The 16,341-nt window shown below is 41.4% G+C and overlaps 3 protein-coding genes across 3 annotated transcripts; all 3 read left to right on the top strand.

Moving 5' to 3' along the window:
• Positions 1–445: 445 nt before the first annotated feature.
• Pmar_PMAR009410 (hypothetical protein) lies at positions 446–634 on the top strand (the record flags this gene model as incomplete). The annotated part of the gene is made up of 1 exon (XM_002782974.1): positions 446–634. One exon carries the CDS (start codon positions 446–448, stop codon positions 632–634), a length of 189 nt encoding a protein of 62 aa, XP_002783020.1.
• A 1,428-nt stretch (positions 635–2,062) lies between these two features.
• Pmar_PMAR009409 (hypothetical protein) lies at positions 2,063–2,321 on the top strand (the record flags this gene model as incomplete). The annotated part of the gene is made up of 2 exons (XM_002782973.1): positions 2,063–2,177; positions 2,221–2,321. The coding sequence occupies 2 exons, from the start codon at positions 2,063–2,065 to the stop codon at positions 2,319–2,321; spliced, it is 216 nt and encodes a 71-aa protein (XP_002783019.1).
• Positions 2,322–2,913: 592 nt separating this feature from the next.
• Pmar_PMAR009408 (calcium-dependent protein kinase, putative) lies at positions 2,914–14,842 on the top strand (the record flags this gene model as incomplete). The annotated part of the gene is made up of 31 exons (XM_002782972.1): positions 2,914–3,008; positions 3,133–3,222; positions 3,306–3,405; positions 3,981–4,070; positions 4,284–4,408; positions 4,458–4,652; positions 4,703–4,835; positions 4,951–5,020; positions 5,072–5,166; positions 5,632–5,751; positions 5,808–5,881; positions 6,195–6,288; positions 6,834–6,935; positions 6,988–7,057; positions 7,107–7,248; positions 7,300–7,405; positions 7,583–7,714; positions 7,766–7,919; positions 8,744–8,841; positions 9,355–9,463; positions 9,825–9,931; positions 10,209–10,290; positions 10,339–10,435; positions 10,487–10,612; positions 10,798–10,882; positions 10,930–11,005; positions 11,492–11,586; positions 13,157–13,331; positions 14,156–14,238; positions 14,699–14,772; positions 14,806–14,842. 31 exons carry the CDS (start codon positions 2,914–2,916, stop codon positions 14,840–14,842), a joined length of 3,231 nt encoding a protein of 1,076 aa, XP_002783018.1.
• Between the last annotated feature and the right edge of the window lie 1,499 nt (positions 14,843–16,341).

Raw genomic sequence — 16,341 nt, 5'->3', positions numbered from 1 at the left:
CGATGATGATTGTTCCAATGCTCCATGCATGGACAGTTAAGCATCTTATATGGTTGAAGTGTTGAAGATCGAAGAAAGGCGTAAACATGACGCACTCACAACACGTCAAACTCGAAGACCGGTCCATCGTATTATTCTCGCAGTCCTACCAATGGCTTTATGTGCCTGGGGGGGTCTGGCAGTTCTCTTTGTTGTATTTCCTGGGCAGATCGTCTTCTGGACATCGTCGAATCCCAATAATACTGGCTTCGTACCACAAATAATATACAATTTCCAAGTACTCGATACGGTCGGTCGTTTCGCACCTTCAATTGGATTGAGCCTATCTGAGAGAGCGCTCATGGTTTTCATCGCATTGCGTGCCTTATTCATCCCATTATTCATCTGTACGACTGTCTATCAGTCTATTGCACCATTTTCGTTCGATTGGTTCAAACACATCGAGATGGCGCTGATAGCAATTACTAACGGTTTCGGTATTACTCTTGCTATGGCTTATGGTCCACAGCGCGTTTCCCAAGACAAGGCTGAGCAGGAGGTGGCGGGCTACACCATGGGGTTCGCTCTTATCAACGGCATTTTCATCGGCAGTCTATTCGGACTCCTTGTGAATGTTGCGCTCGGGCAAACGTGAGTGATAGTTCACTCTAGAATATTATTGCTAAGCCTCAGAAAGATCTTATTTACAGTACCAGATGCTCTGGTGTCGTGTTGTTAGTATAGATTGGTCATATAAACTTGGGATAAAATATTCTCCAGGAGGGTTATGAAGGAGAATAGGCTGGAGACTCTTTCGGAACACATTGCATGAAAGTTGATTGTTGCAGTTGATTGCATGAAAAACATGCATGGTCAACATGGGGCTGATAGCGGCTCAATACTCACTTTTTCTGTTTGTGTCACTAACTTGGTGAGCTTCACTAAGTGAGGGAAAATAAACAACTGTTTGTGATTTAACCGTTACGATTGTTACGAATCGTAACAATCGTAACTTACGATCACCAACTGTCACTATCTACGAGAATGATACCGAGTGAGGGCCTATTCTATTATTCGTAGATGAATAACTAGTACACCTTTCTAGTTGAAACTTAATGCAATAATTGTCCACCCAAGAACAGGTTCTAGCCGGCATCGAGGTCATGAGACCTCTGAATGTCAGTAAGGTCGTTTGAATTAGAAACTTCCAAATAACTCGTTCGGTTGTTCATTCCCTATCATCCAAGGCAGTTCACTAAGAATGGTACTCTCGACCTGATTACGCCTGACGTCCTTTAATATGAAGATCCGATCTACTCGGATGCGAAAGCCTCCTCATTTACTACGGATAATGTTAATAACATTATGTTATCGACCCATTGGGTGAGCAGCTCACCGTGAGCTCTTATGGCTAACCGTCGTTCTCGGTTTGGCTGGGTTCATCTTTCGTGACTGATTCTGATCCACTCACTGCACAAGCCGTGCCTAACGACTCATTAGTAACGAGGTAACTAATGTCACACCACTACCAGTAACCCTCCACTACTCAGCGTCAAGAAGAGTAACGGGGGGGATTGTCAGAGTAGAGGTATAAGAGTAGTAGTAGGGGTAATAGAGGGGCAAGATTATTCACAAGAACGTCCCGCTAAGCAGCTTGTTCTATGGAAGTCCTGTCAGGACCGTAGGGTCAGTGGCCGATAATATGTATACGTCGGACTCCGACGTATACATATTAGACGCCATATCCTGTGATCTCGCGAGAGCGATATACTAGTTACGGTGAGCACAATCTGGTGGATAACTCGCTTAGGTTCCCGCCGTCCGCAACGCCCCATTTCATCACGCTTAGACTTTTGCTACGCGCCTCGCTTAGGTTTTCACCTCCTACTCCACGTACAATATGCGTTCATGGCGAGCGAGATTACTACCACAATATAGCGAAGATCGTCGAAGCCGAAAACTCACATTTCTCCATCACACTAGCGATAAGTACGCTAGGAACTAACTGGGAGCTGCTTGAATGAATTTTCTGGCGCGTGGGAACTTTGTGCAACTCTACCAGCTCTATTATTCCTGTGTAATTATGTCCAGCTCACCAAAGGAAACTATGATGCCTGAGAAAGCCGATGAGAGGGAAGAGGAGGAGACCAATTTAACCAACCGAAAAGCGGAGGACGTCCCCAGATGCCCATTCTCAGGTAGGATGCATAATCTCGTGGCGCAGTGACGTTTTATCTACAGGCCTCGCTGCTACTGATGGTGCTAAATGCCCCTTCAGCGATATGACTGGCGACTTGCCGACTCTCCCTAGTGATAGCAGTAAGGGAGATAGTCTTATGTAATATAATAGGGAAAATCGGACAGGAACACGATGAATTGAGGAACTACTCGAACATCTGTGAAAAAGATAAATCACTTCATCAGTCAACTTTTACGAAATGCATTCGAGTTGATTTATTTTTCACAGTGCGTTTCTTACTTCCCAATTCTCGTTGATTGAACTGCTCTGCATCTGCACTACTCATATGTCGAATCCCACAATGCTGTATCGTTGATAACATCCGTTTACTATAATTTCGTATTATTCTCCAGTGACAATCACTAGAGGATAATCAGCGTGATTCAACAGCTGCGATAATTTCGCTCAGCTCACCCCAGCCGAAAGCATACGATTTCGGCTAGATGTGTTGAAAAACCAAACATGAACTTTCCGGAAATTTCTCAGTATTTTTCCTCTACTAGGTGGATGCTCTGTCCGGCTCACTGGTCTCCCACCATTCTCGCAGCAATTGCTATCACTGGTGCGCTGTGCGTAGTGGGTCTGATCTCGATGAGGTATCGAGCGTAGAAATATTCAATCTGTATAACAAAACTGATCTACTGAATGAGGTTTTGTGTTATACCCTGCGCGGCGATTTTTTCCAGTCAGTTTTAATGGTTGTTGATTTTTCACACAAACGTCGTCAGTGTTCGGGAGGGGAGGAGGAGGCGACTACAGAGCGTGACGGTTTGCTCAAAGTCTCCAGAAAGTAGTTTTTGGGAAAATGTAAAACGTATTATTATAAACGCTTTGTGTGTCTAGAGGGTTTACTTCTGACATTTTGTGGTATTAGAAATGGACGTTATAGTCATTGGCTATTTTCTGATGATTAGGCTAGAGGAAGGGAATCAGAAGTTGGAGGATGCTAAAAGGACAGTATTGGAGACTGAAGATGTGGCCTTGGGAGTCATGCGAGATTTAACGTGGGGATGTGGTGTAGTGGTAGAAGTATATGCTTTCTATCGTGTGGTCGCGAGTTCTAATCCTACTAGTGATGTTTTGCCAGGGACCAACGTGAGGTCATCAATCAGACGAGAGAGCATTTTAGTGATCTCGACGAGCAACTGACTCTGGCCCGACGAGCCATCCAAAGTCTGACACGCAGGGTGATGCTCAACAGGGCTGTTCTACTAGCAGTGTGTTTGGTTCTCCTCATTGCTGTGTTTTATACAATTCATAGGAAACTCATGGACAGAGCATCGCTACCCAATGTAACATGATTATGATGGTCATGCTACTACTTGCTGACTTGTTCCTTGTGTTATGAGCATCTGTACTGTGTTATTAGCGGAGTGTTGGTCGGAGCAGTTGGTCGTTTCTCAAGAATGTGTATCAGAAGAAGCTTGTGGAACAATTTAATATTTTGCGGAAATTTCCAATAATTTACCTACTTTTTCCGGAAAATTCTAATCTTTTTTATTCTTTACCAACTGTTGTTGATTAATCAACCTGAGTAGCTGATCGTTGTAATAGCCTCCTGTTGCGGACACACCACTGTCTGCCTCGTTGAGCATATGAAAGAATTTCATGGCGCGTGACGGTGATTAGGTGTAGATAGTATGATGTTGTTGATATTCGACACCCGGCGGCCTCATCAGAGTTGTTCCCATTCCTCTTCCTCTTCCTTGTTTATAAAGCATCCTCGTCATCATCATCATCGATGCCGACTGTATCAATACAGTTACGGGAAGGACCAGAACCGTCATCATCATCAGATATCCAACAACAACAGCAGCAGCAGGAGGAAGTCACCTTTAGAGCTCCTACTAATGTAATAATAATTAGGAATAGTATTAATACGTAATAATAAGGAATAACTATTCTCGAATAAGTTCATGTTGGTGGTATTCTTTGGAGGAAATTTTTTTTCTTTCTTTGAGAAGTCTTTTTGTGATTTTCTCGTATGATAGAATTTTAAGGTTTCGAGCTGAGCGGTTGGGGACGGATATCTTTACGCACAGCGAAGGTTTTTTTTATTACGCAGGTTTTGAATTCACAGCTCGATCGTCTTTGGAGTATGCTGACTGAGCATAACGGACAGCTTGCTGATGTATGGATCTATACTGTAGAATATGTGGGCGCGCGGGCGAGCGTACTGCCGGCACATAAGTAGTATGCGAGAGGTCCCGGGTTCGATCCTTGCAGGTGTCGTTTTTAGGTGTATTTTAGCTGCCGGGTGCCCTGCTTTAATTAAGAAGATAGATCCTAGACGAACCAGTAGTTGCACTACTGCTGATTCCAGTTCTGAAGATTTTGGAGAAACGAAGAAAGTAAATTCGGACGAATCAGCAGAAGTGCGTCGATTGGATTTTACGGACGTTGCTCCGACTTGGGCTGTATCGTGCTTGTTGAGGTGGGAAGTGGTAGTTGGCGGAGCGAAGCGATTCATGTTTGGCATTTTAGGTATATATATGGTCAGCCTGTACATGTTGAACCGGAGAGGTTGAGCGTGTTGTATATGCTTGCTAAGGAAATGCGGTGTGGAGGGTTGGAGGAAATATGCAAACAGAAAATTATTGATTTTCGGGAAAAATTAGTAAGGAGGGAAAAATTTCCCATATTTTTTTGTGAAAAGGAAAAATTTGTGCTCAACTTGGTGTGATGAGCGAACTTTTCTGCGGAAATTTTCTATCTTTTTTTCGTATTTTTAGGAGAAGTTTGACAGCGGAGGAGAAGCGCTAGGGGTCGGAAAGCGGCAGAGATCGCCTGAATCCGACAGCAGTACTAACAACCACATTTGCACGCGTGCGCAATGTAGTATTTTATATTTAGGCGTTGAGCCAGAGTTGGCTGAGAGCTCCGTAAAAGCGTCAACTTCATCGCAATTCTGTAGTGGAGAAATTTCTAAGGTTGATGAAAGCACGAGGGTACGGGGTTGGAAAATATGTGGGAAATTATTTTGGAAAATTTTCGGAAAATTAGTTTTTGTAGTGCGTCGAGTGGCTCGAACGGTATGACATGAATTGAAACTTGGTATGTGAAATTCGAGGATGGTTTTCATTCGGCGTTTTTCTCATATAGTGGAGTTTCACAACCCGTTTTACGTGAAGTGGCGTCGTAAAACTCGGTGAAAAAGGCGATATTCGCGGTGATATGCAGTAGTCGTGAAACATGTTTTTCACTAGTGTTTCTCATATCACTAGGGTGAAACGCCAATAATATTCACAATTGCGGATTGCGGATTTTTTTCCGGGAATTTCTGGGAAATTATGGGAAATTCCTTTATGTGATATCGTTTGCATACAGTCTGAAAAAATCGGAAAAACTATCATCATCGAAAATTTCCAGATTTTTTTTCGATGGCATTTTAATAGAAAGCGTGCTTTGTTCAGGTTGAATCTGTCCAGATCGGCCCTCCCGACGAAGGTCCGCAAATTTGTGGTGCAGTTACGGAAGGAGCCGGCCTGAAGGCTGACGTGAAAAGCTCGAGTAGTGATAGTTTCCTGGATATGGTAGTGATAGTGGGGTTTAGCGGAGCGGAGTTTTTTTGTGTTATTTTTGTTTTCAGATCCGAAATTCAGGCTCGTTACCTCAGCTTGATCGAGGGCGAATGATCAGCACTCCTGGAGCTTTCGACAAGAAGTAAATTAGCAAAATTATGGTCGATCGAAATTTTATTTATAAGTGTATTAAACATTATTCATATATATCGTATTTATGAAGGGACTGATACCATCTTGATAGATTAAAACTTATATATGTATGATAAAATAATGAGATTAGATTATATATATCTGTACTTCATATTACCATCATATATTGGAGTTTCACCCTAGTGATATGAAAAACACGAGTGAAAAACATATTTCACGACTATTGCAAGGCGCAAATATCGCGTTTTTCACGGAGTTTTGCGCCACTTCACGTAAAGCGGGTGAAACTCCATTAATTTTAGATACGAGTTGATCTCGTCAGAAGATGGTGGCATTTTGGGAGAAGGAATGAACGGTGCAGTTCGGCTGGCTAAGGATAGGATTACGGGAGATCGGGTGAGCGTTACTACACCTCGTGAGTTATGGAAATTCACACACGAAAATTTCCGAGAACTTCCGGGAATTTTCGTGTTGTTGCGAAAAATACTGGAGTTACTGCTGACTTTTTGGGAGAATCTGATAAATTTTTTCGGAGTATATTTTTTTGGAAAAGATACGATTCGGCTTCTCGTCGCGTTTCGACTTGCCTATGAGAGTTCTCGTGATTGGATATCATTTTTCGGGAAATTAATTTTTGGGGTTTTATTTTTCCCCGTAAGTGGATGCTGGTATTTCTAAGGACGATCAGGGTGTATTGTTGGTTTTTTGGAAAATTTTTTTTGATATTTTTCGTGTCTACTTGCAACAATGAAAATCACCGGCAATTTTTTCCGCTAGAAAAACGATTTTTTCCTAATTTTCATCATCGTGAAGTGGTGAAATACTCTGTGAAAAAGACGATATTCGCGGTGATATGCAGTAGTCGTGAAATATATTTTCACTGGTGTTTTTTTCATATCACTATGGTGGTGAAACTCCAGTGATGGTATTGGCCATTTCAGGTAGCGGTTAAATTCCTGAGTTTGCACAACCTAAGCCCCGTCAAAAGGGATATGCTCTACGACGAGATTAATATTTATTTGCCGTTGTCGCATCCCAACATAGTAGGAAAAATGAAAATGGTAAACATGAATCGCTTCGCTCCGCTAATTATAGGTGCTTTTGAACGAAGTTTATGAAGAATTAGGAGAGAGAATTATTCTGGTGATGGAAGCTTGTACCGGTGGTGGGCCTATTTTGTATCCTACGTTTCGGGCAGGAAAAATATCTTTTAGGTGAACTATACGAGCGACTTGCGAAGTTGAATCGTTACAGTGAGCGCGATGCGGCCAAGATTTTACGGCATATTCTTTACGCTGTGAGCTACCTGCATTCATTGAATATCTGCCATCGCGATATAAAACTGGAAAATTTTGTGTAAGAAAAAAATTTTTTCCGGAAAATTTGAGGAATTTTCGGTATTTTTAGGTACACGGATGATACGGCAGATGCTCGGCTGAAACTGTGCGATTTTGGTTTTGGCACGATTGTGCATCAAAAAGGCGATTGCCCTTTGACGGCTGCTATGGGATCGGTAAAAATTTTGCGAAAATTTTACACAAATTTTGCGGAAAGAATGAAAATTTTATTTTTTTTTGGTTGAGGAGAATTTTTCTTGGAAAAAATGAAGAATTTTCCGCCAACACCAGTTGTTTTTTTCATTATTGCGAGAATTGTGGTATGAACAGGTGAAATATTTTTGCCATGTCAGATTCATTATGTTGCTCCTGAGGTTCTCGAGGGAAGGTATGGCCTTCAATGCGATATGTGGTCGGTTGGGGTTATACTGTATATGCTGCTGAATGGCACACCGCCGTTTGATGGTGCTGATGATGGTGAAATTGTAAAAAAAATTGGGAAAATTTCCGGAAAATTAATATTTTTTTCTGAGTAGGCTGAGGCTGTTCGACATGCACCGTTGAAGTTGAGCGGATCTAGATGGGATGGTATATCTTGGAGCGCAAAAGATTTGATACGGAAATTGATATGTCGGGATCCATCGAGAAGATTGACGGCGAGGGAAGCGCTGCAGCACGAATGGTGCGGAAGTAATATCGCGGAGGTTCGATCCGCGGGGGCGACATTTTTTATTGATATTTTTGGAAACTTGTTGAGATTGTCATTTTTTATGTGGCATGTATCGATTGATATTTTATGAATTTTTAAAATGGATAATCGAGAAAATTCGGGAAAATTTTAATGGAGTTTCACCACCCTAGTGATATGAAAAACACTAGTGAAAAACATATTTTACGGCTGCTACAGGGCGCGAATATCGCGTTTTCACCGAGTTTTTTACGACGCCACTTCACGTAAAACGGGTAATCGTGAAACTCCAATGTAAATTGCATTATCGCAGCGTGCGCAGTTGTGTGGTAGTATCCCATATTGCAAACTTCAAACGTTTATCAATCAAAGAAGGGATACTTTTCCGGAGATCTGTAATGTTGATGATGTAAATTTGCGCAGCAGTTTATCAGAAAATATAATGGAGTTTCACGGCCACCCTAGTTATATGAAAAACATATTTCACGACTACTGCATATCACCGCGAATAACATCGCGTTTTCACAGAGTATTACGATGCCACTTCACGTAAAACGGGTAGTCGTGAAACTCCGATTGACACTTCGAGGAAAGCAGCATATGAGACTAAAGATTTATACATACTACAATGGAGTTTCGTCACAACCCGTTTAACGTGAAGTCCTGCAATACTCCATGTGTATGTTTCCGTAACTGATAACACAATTGTTTTTTCCCGCGGAGTGAAATATGTTTTTAAATAGTGTTTTCAAAATTACCGGTGAATTTCCAAAATGGACGATTGGGAAAATTCAGATATTTTTTTGCATTTTTTGGATTTTTTTAGGTACGGATATATTGCAATTGAATACTGCGCCGAATGAAATTGATACGGGAATTCTGAGGACGATGCACGCCTTTACGAAATGCTCGGCAATACAACGGGTAAGGCATTTTGTATGTTCTTGAAAAAGTTTATTTTTGTGGAGGATGGGATTTTTTTTATTAATTTTTTGTGTTTTTGTACATCTTGTGAAGAGGATAACAAAGATTTGACTCGAAAAATTTTTTTGGAAAAAATTTTGCGTGTCGTGGGTAGCTTTGGTGATTAAATTCTACGTAAAATTTTATTATTATTTACCCACGACGAGAAGTATTAATATTTTTAACTTGTGTGATTTTTGGGATGATGTTGGGACATGGGATTTCGACAAGTGAGTTTTACATGTGAAGTTTGGAAAAAAAATCATAAATTTTACATGAATTTTATCATTTTCATTCACCCGCGAGAAAATGTAGTTTTCGAGTAGGATTAGTTCACGGAGTTTCACGACTACCCGTTTTACGCGAAGTAGCGTCGAGAGACTGTGCAAAAATGCAATATTCGCAGTAGTCGTGAAATATGTTTTTTTCATATCACTAGGGTGGCTGTGAAACTCCACTGATTGTCGTATTCAGGCAGCACTTGGTTTGATAGCGCAGAAAAGAGGAGATGAGTTTGAAGGGATTGATGAAAATCTAAAGTCGATGGAAGCGGCATTCAGGAGAATGGATACCAATAACGATGGTGAAAATGGGGGATTTTTTTTGGGAAAATTCCGTGAAATTTCCGTAAAATTTCTATGGAGTTTTGACGTACGAAGATTCTGAATCATGTTTATAAGGTGTTAATTTGTCGACTCGCTTTGTAATGTGAACATGTCATTGGAGTTTAACGATACGTTTTACGTGAAGTGGCGTCGTGAAACTCGGTGAAAAACGCTATATTCGCAGTAGTCGTGAAATATATTTTTCACTAGTGTTTTTCAAATCACCGGCTACGTGTGAAACTGAATATTTTCAAAGTCTATATGGACGAATCTTAGGTTGCAGCTGATAAGATACGGATTAGGTCCAAGTTTTTTGGGCATATTTTTTCTTTATTTCAGGAGTGATAACTCTTGCCGAGTTTGAAGACGCTGTGCGATCGCATGTGGACATGAGCGAACACGAAGCGGAGAAAATATTTGGGGAAATCAGCAGTTCGAGTTCGGCGGTAGGGGGTTTTAATATAAGAGAGTTTCACCGGTTTTACGCCGGTTGGTATAATAGTTTTTGTGAAAAAGGCGATGATATGAAGTGAATTGAAGACACTTCGCGAATGGTATCGGACAACACATGAAAAATGTGTCATGTATTTTACGCGTTTTACGCGAGATGAAATATGGAATATATTTTGCACTAGTGTTAGTGGAGCTGCATTATTCACAGTGCGGGTTGGAAGAATCTTTTTCTCTGTGACATGCGTGCGGGGCACGAAGATATTTTTTTAGGCAACAGAAGCGGAGCGAGTGATTCACTATAGAGACTTCTTGGCAGCAACTGTGTATTCGTTGAGGAATAGGGAAATTGATGGTAGGCCTGATGTGGACCTAATCTGTATCTTGTTGTGGGTAACCTAAGATACGCCCCCTGACTCGAGCGGCGGCGACGAGGTATGGCGGTGGAATTCGGATGATATTCGAAGCGCCTACGAGGCTTTTGATGTTGACAGGAAGGGGTAGGAGAATGTCGCGCGCCACGAAATTGGTGATGAGGTTGAATTGTGTAGATATGTTACTAAAGAAGATCTATTGAATGTCCTTGGGTGTGGTGGTAGAGAATTGAAGAGAATATTCGAGGCTGCAGGGTTCGATCCGGGGCGAACGCACAGAGTAGATGTCGATGATTTCTCAAGGTAGGCATATACCGCCTTATCATCGCGATGAAATTTCATGATTTTACCAAAAAATCGCATGAAAAAAAATCAAAAATTTTGTTTTGTTTTCTATGATTTTTCTAGTGATTTTTTCATGATTTTTTGATGGTTTTTTTATGAATTTTTCGGATTTTTTTAATGATTTTCATGTTTTTTCTCTTTAGGTTATTGAACTGTTCGATGGGAGGTATTGTGGATTTCCCTCGATTGGACAGCACATCTGAAGCGGAGTTGTTGAAAGACACTAAGGTGACCTATTTTGTATCTTGTGTGCTCAACCATAAGATACGTTTCAGACGGCTGAGCTGCTCGAGAGAAATGCGTATCTTGCTGGGCTTGATGAATATGATGAAGGCCTTCTCGTGGCAAATGGTAGTAGTAATGGTGATGTTGTTGTTGGAAAAAAAGATTTTTCATGCTGTGAATTTTTTTTCGATGGTGAAAGCATTTCATGATGTGGAATTGTGGGGAGAAATTTTGTGGGAAAATTTCCCGAAATTTGCATAGTTTTCGTCGAACAGTTTACGTGGTTGACAATATATGCATGTCGTAGGGGTTGGGGTGAAAAAAGTATTCACAGCATTCTTGCAGCTGGTTGAAGGTCCTCATATATAATGGAGTTTCGCAACCCGTTTTACGTGAAGTGGCGTCGTAAACTCGGTGAAAAACGCGATATTCGTGGTGATATGCAGTAGTCGTGAAATATGTTTTTCATATCACTGGAGTGGCCGTGAAACTCCAATGTTTACTTTAAGTTTGAGCTCTCCTAGTAATGGTATTTGTAAGTAGAAAATTAGTTTTGGTTTTTTAATTTTACATACTCACGAAGGAGTGTATTATTAGTAGTACCCTATTCAGGAATATGTGCAACACCGTCTCCTCCTGGTGGTGGTATGATGATGCTACGGCCGAGTCGACGAGAAGCTAATGATGTTAGTGAAGGGTCTGTGGAGGTAATAGAGAGGGAGGGAGAGGGCCTTTCGAAATGGCTCTCTTTGTTGTTGTATTATTAGACCTTCTTAAGAAGGATGAGAACTTGGCCGTTGTTTTATCCACTTTACCGATCGTACGCATTGCTGCCTGGTTATAGTGATGATGATTATTGTTATAATTATAATTGCTAGTATTACTCGAAATTTGCTATTTTCCTTACCTGCTATGTTCCTCATATGATACTGTCACCATTTTAGTACAAATCGATCAGCTGGGCGCGCGCTACATGCGTTGTCGATCTCTAGCTGTTTTGATTATCCAGATTGCTGTTTCTGTGTATATTTGTAGTCGGCGGAGCGAAGTGGAAATTATTTACTTATTTTCGTACTGGAATAATTAGTGGGTCGTTAGGCTGCCCTGAAAATTTCGCGCACGCCGCGGAAATATTCAAATTGGAAATAGTTTTCGTGCGCCGCCGGTGAGCTCAAGCTGTGGCTATTGTTGACTGCTGTTATAATTTGTCACGCGCCACGAAAATATGCTGCACTGCATCGCTATTAAGACCATCGCTAGTCGAGCGAGATTATTGTCATCGCGTGGTGCTGCTGCTGCATACTACCACTCCTCCGCGAACTGGTGTTTGTAGTTATAAAGAGGCTGTCTGTATTGTTGTATATGATTGACTCCTATTAGAGTTGCAACGAATAGTAGTTGGTATGAAAGTATTTCACCTTCTACCAGTAGTGATGGCATCCAATTGAGTTTGTAAATAGTAGCTTTTCATAGAGTGCTGCGCTTCCTCCTTCTCCTCCTTATCAGGTGTGTTGTGCTGCTGCTGGGGAAGGGTGCCAGTCGTATCATTCAGTGATGAGTTGCAATACTAAGTTTGGTATGACATCATCATCGTCGTCGTCACCTCCTGTTGCTGAGATTCACCAACTGATACGTTGTTGAGAGGATTGAGGATCCACGAAAGGTCAGGAGATATGACGCCAGCAGCGGCGTTGGCGTTCTCCCATATGGAAGAGGAATTGGTGGAGAGAATACCACCAATGTTAAGCGGCGGTGATGGGGATAAGATGAGTAGCAGTTGTCGAGGTGGTGGAGGAGGAGGAGGACAACAGCAGAGAAGGATAACGAGGATACATAGTATTCCATCGGAATCGTAATATTTGGATTTTTTTGGGAAAATTTCGGGAGTTTTTGGTGGATTTTGGGAAAATTATGGAAATTTTATTATCATTTTCGTCGTGGTGGTTCTTGCTGAGAAGGTCTGCGAGTAGGATCGCAATATCGTATAAGAATCAGGGAGAGCAAACAAAGTGGTTTGTGTAGTAGGAGTGGAGTTCTTGATATTTTACAAAAGACTTGGAAAAAGGGATCGATTTGCCATGTGTAGTTGTTTTATGTGGAGAATTTGTGGTTGGAGTGTATAATCGTGCGTAATTAATTCCGATACTCAGATACCATGTTTATCAAGCGCCGATGTTTCACCAATTAGTGTTAAAACCGTTTTATCAGAGGCATCCTATATCGAATGTGGTGATGGGTTTGGTGATGGGAACATCTACGTAATGATTATAATATTAGATTTTCATTCACGGAGAGTTCAGATATGCTCGTAGTAGCATCGAGGAAGGGGTGGGTCGCCTCATTCGTGCGCCACACCTCCACAGTGGAGGCTTCATTTTGATACCAAATCCGAAGTTCCATGAGGAGCCGTCGGTTGTCGCGACAATCGCTAGGGATTTGCGGAGTGGACATGGTAATATTTTTTTTAATTTTCGTGGAAAAATTTTTCCGTAAAAATTTAAAGGTGTGGGAATGAGTAAGGGTTGATCATTCATCTGAGGTGAAGTTGAATTGGCGAAGCGATGCGAGCATATATTTCTAGTTGGTGATTCTCCGTGTGATCGTTCGATATTCGAGCTCTCCTGTGAAACTACATAAGTTGGTTTATCGGCACACCGTTCTGAATAGTGGAGTTGATGAATATTGCTGAGGAAATATGGGTATGCTCATACCACCAAAATGTATTGACAAAAACAAATGATAATTGTAAAATAAAATCGAACTCGGAGCGATCACAAATATGTCGACCTCCGTTTCGAAGGTGTGGTGTCCATCACTGGGGAAGTGAATTCTCTTGATGATTTCGGAAGATGTTGGGAAAAAGTTACTATTGAGTTTGATACATACGACGATGAAGTTAGTATGTCCTAAAGTCTCCTCACTGGAAGTTTACATACGAATTCGGGTAGAAGTGTGAAGAAACCATTGAGAATTTGCGCAATTTTCATCCTCGAAATTTCCGCAATAGCAATGACATCATCATAGATTTAAACTTGTTATTATATTATAAGTATAGATAGACTAAAATCACCCTTTTATATATTATATCTTTTATTAGTTTATTTACATATATACAAATAATCATATTATACTACAAGGTAACCGTATATATATTATTTATTAGTAAGTCGCTTATATATGTAGTTGACTACATGCATATTTTCCCACTTCGGTATGGCATATAAACATATATGACAGTTATATGAAGTGTTATCCATATTTTGTTGTTGTTGTTAGGTTTTGAATCGGCATCATTCCGTTTTGTGGTGTGGTGGATCCCCGAGGAGTTGTGGCATTTTGTTGAGGAGTGGGTTAATCAAGTTGTCAGTGGAAAGGAGGAGGAGGAGGGGGGTAATAGTAGTATCTGCTGGGTCTATAAATTTGAAGTTTTATAAAAAACAACAAAACAAAAATAAACATGATAAACCTCTAATCTTCGTTGAGGGTGATCAACGAAATTGATCAATTGTTGGTGTTGCTTTCGTGAGCTCGCGAGACGGGTCTACTTAAAAGTATATGTTGCGGCTGTTATTGCAGGGAAAGTGACTCGTTTGTAGTTTTATTGGAATTCTACTTTTCATGTATCACATATTACGTGTAATATTGATAATGCGTGTTTTACGCGTTATTCACTGCTCGCACACGTTTTTTGCGAAATGTGAAGCAAGGTTTTTCAGTAGAGTTTTTCATATCACTAGGGTGAAACCCCATTCACTACTGTCCTCCGATGCTTGTTGTAATTTCATGCTGCGGTGCGGTAATGCTGTTTTGTTTCTGTAGATACGAGGGGATGTGATTCGACACGTCATCATCATTATCCTTATCATTCGGGAGGTTACGAGGTTCGATTCCTGGTGGGGGGAGTTTTCATGTAATTTTTGTCTTAGTTTGGCGGCGGCGGCGGCGTTCAAGTTAGTACAGTAGAAGACCTTCACACGCCGATTGGGTCTCCCGGAGATTTCCGGTTCAGTGATGTTCCCAAGTCGAGCGAAGGAGAAGGAGGAGGAGGGTAGTGATTTGGTGGTGGAGGAGTGCTTTCCTCAACTACTGAGCTCGTGAACTTCTCCACAGACGATTTAGGCGGGTAGAAATACACAAAAAATTATGGTAATTTCCCGAAATTTCCTCAGAATTTTAATTTTGTCACCAACACATGCAGTTGACCATGTGCATGTATTCCCCCCACGCTGTTAACATTAGTAGTAGTGTCTGAGTACTATCAACAACTGATGTAGTGCGTACGAGCTCGGAGGCTTTGCTGAGTGATATTATAAGAAGAGAGAGCTTGGGAAGAGGTTTTAATTGACAATTCAGACAAGCTTTTTCAAAGTGAATGAATAACTCTTTTCCGATTGGACTTACCTGTTGGGGTGATTCGAATGGATGGCAGGTATCTGCACACGTATCGAGATCTGGATTCTATCAAGCATGTGGAAATGTTACATCATATGCTGGATGAGTGCCATCACTTTTTGATGTCCCTTCTTGGGGATGAATTTGTTAGCGGAGCGAAGCTAAGTATGGGTTTCCATTATCCTGTCAGAACACAGTACTCAACACTGCATATGCAGGTAATAGTCATTGCTGCTGTTGTGATTGGGGACAGAGTTTGTGATACACGCATGCGTTAGAGCTGTCCGGTAGAGCTGGTAATGGTTGATAGTGTGGATGGTGGTGGGAGTTTACGTTTGTTAATATTAGTTGGAATTGATTGAGAGTGGGCATGGATAGAATCGAACCTGGGATGTGCGATTGGAAGCTGGCCATTTTATCCATTATACTAAAAGGGATTTTGTTGTTGTTGTTGATCAGATTAGAGTTAATTCTGGAGATGTAGTGAGTCGTGATGGTCGAGGAGTAGCAGCTCAACACGTCTTGGCGGTTTTGGAGCGGGACCCGATGCACTACGCTCGAGATGATAAGCCACTCAGGTTAGTGGGCAGCCGCAGCAGCAGCAGGCGGTGGTGGCGTTTATGGATACAACACACGTGGAGGAAGGAGGAGTCTATTCCGACTTTAAATGGGATTTTTCGGAAAATTTATCCTCTGAAGTTCCTCTGATTATAGTTTTGTACCTCTGAAGAAACGATTATAGAAGTGGATATTGTCTCCTTTTTCTTGGAATAGGCGATATAAGGTTCTGATTTTTGTTCGCGCCTCTATGGCATCGGTTGACGGTGTATGATATCAACATGTTGAGGTCTAGGGATGTATACCTTGTCCATTGTTTAGATATGAAGTGACGGAGAATATCAAAATGAATCTCCTAGCTGCAGCGGAATTGGACTCGACCGGTGATGTGAGGGAGGAGCGGTCAGGAGGGGAGAATCGACGACACCGAGGTTACTGGTTCAACTGCATCGGATTGGGACAGTAAGATGACGTGAATAATCGTGCGTGAAATAGTCCTGATAGTCGGATTT

This window comes from Perkinsus marinus (genome assembly GCF_000006405.1).
Source record: "Perkinsus marinus ATCC 50983 genomic scaffold scf_1104296937876, whole genome shotgun sequence".
NCBI classification, from domain to species: Eukaryota; Perkinsozoa; order Perkinsida; family Perkinsidae; genus Perkinsus; species Perkinsus marinus.
Note: the sequence above shows the minus strand (reverse complement) of the source record. Positions and strands in the feature narration are given on the sequence as shown.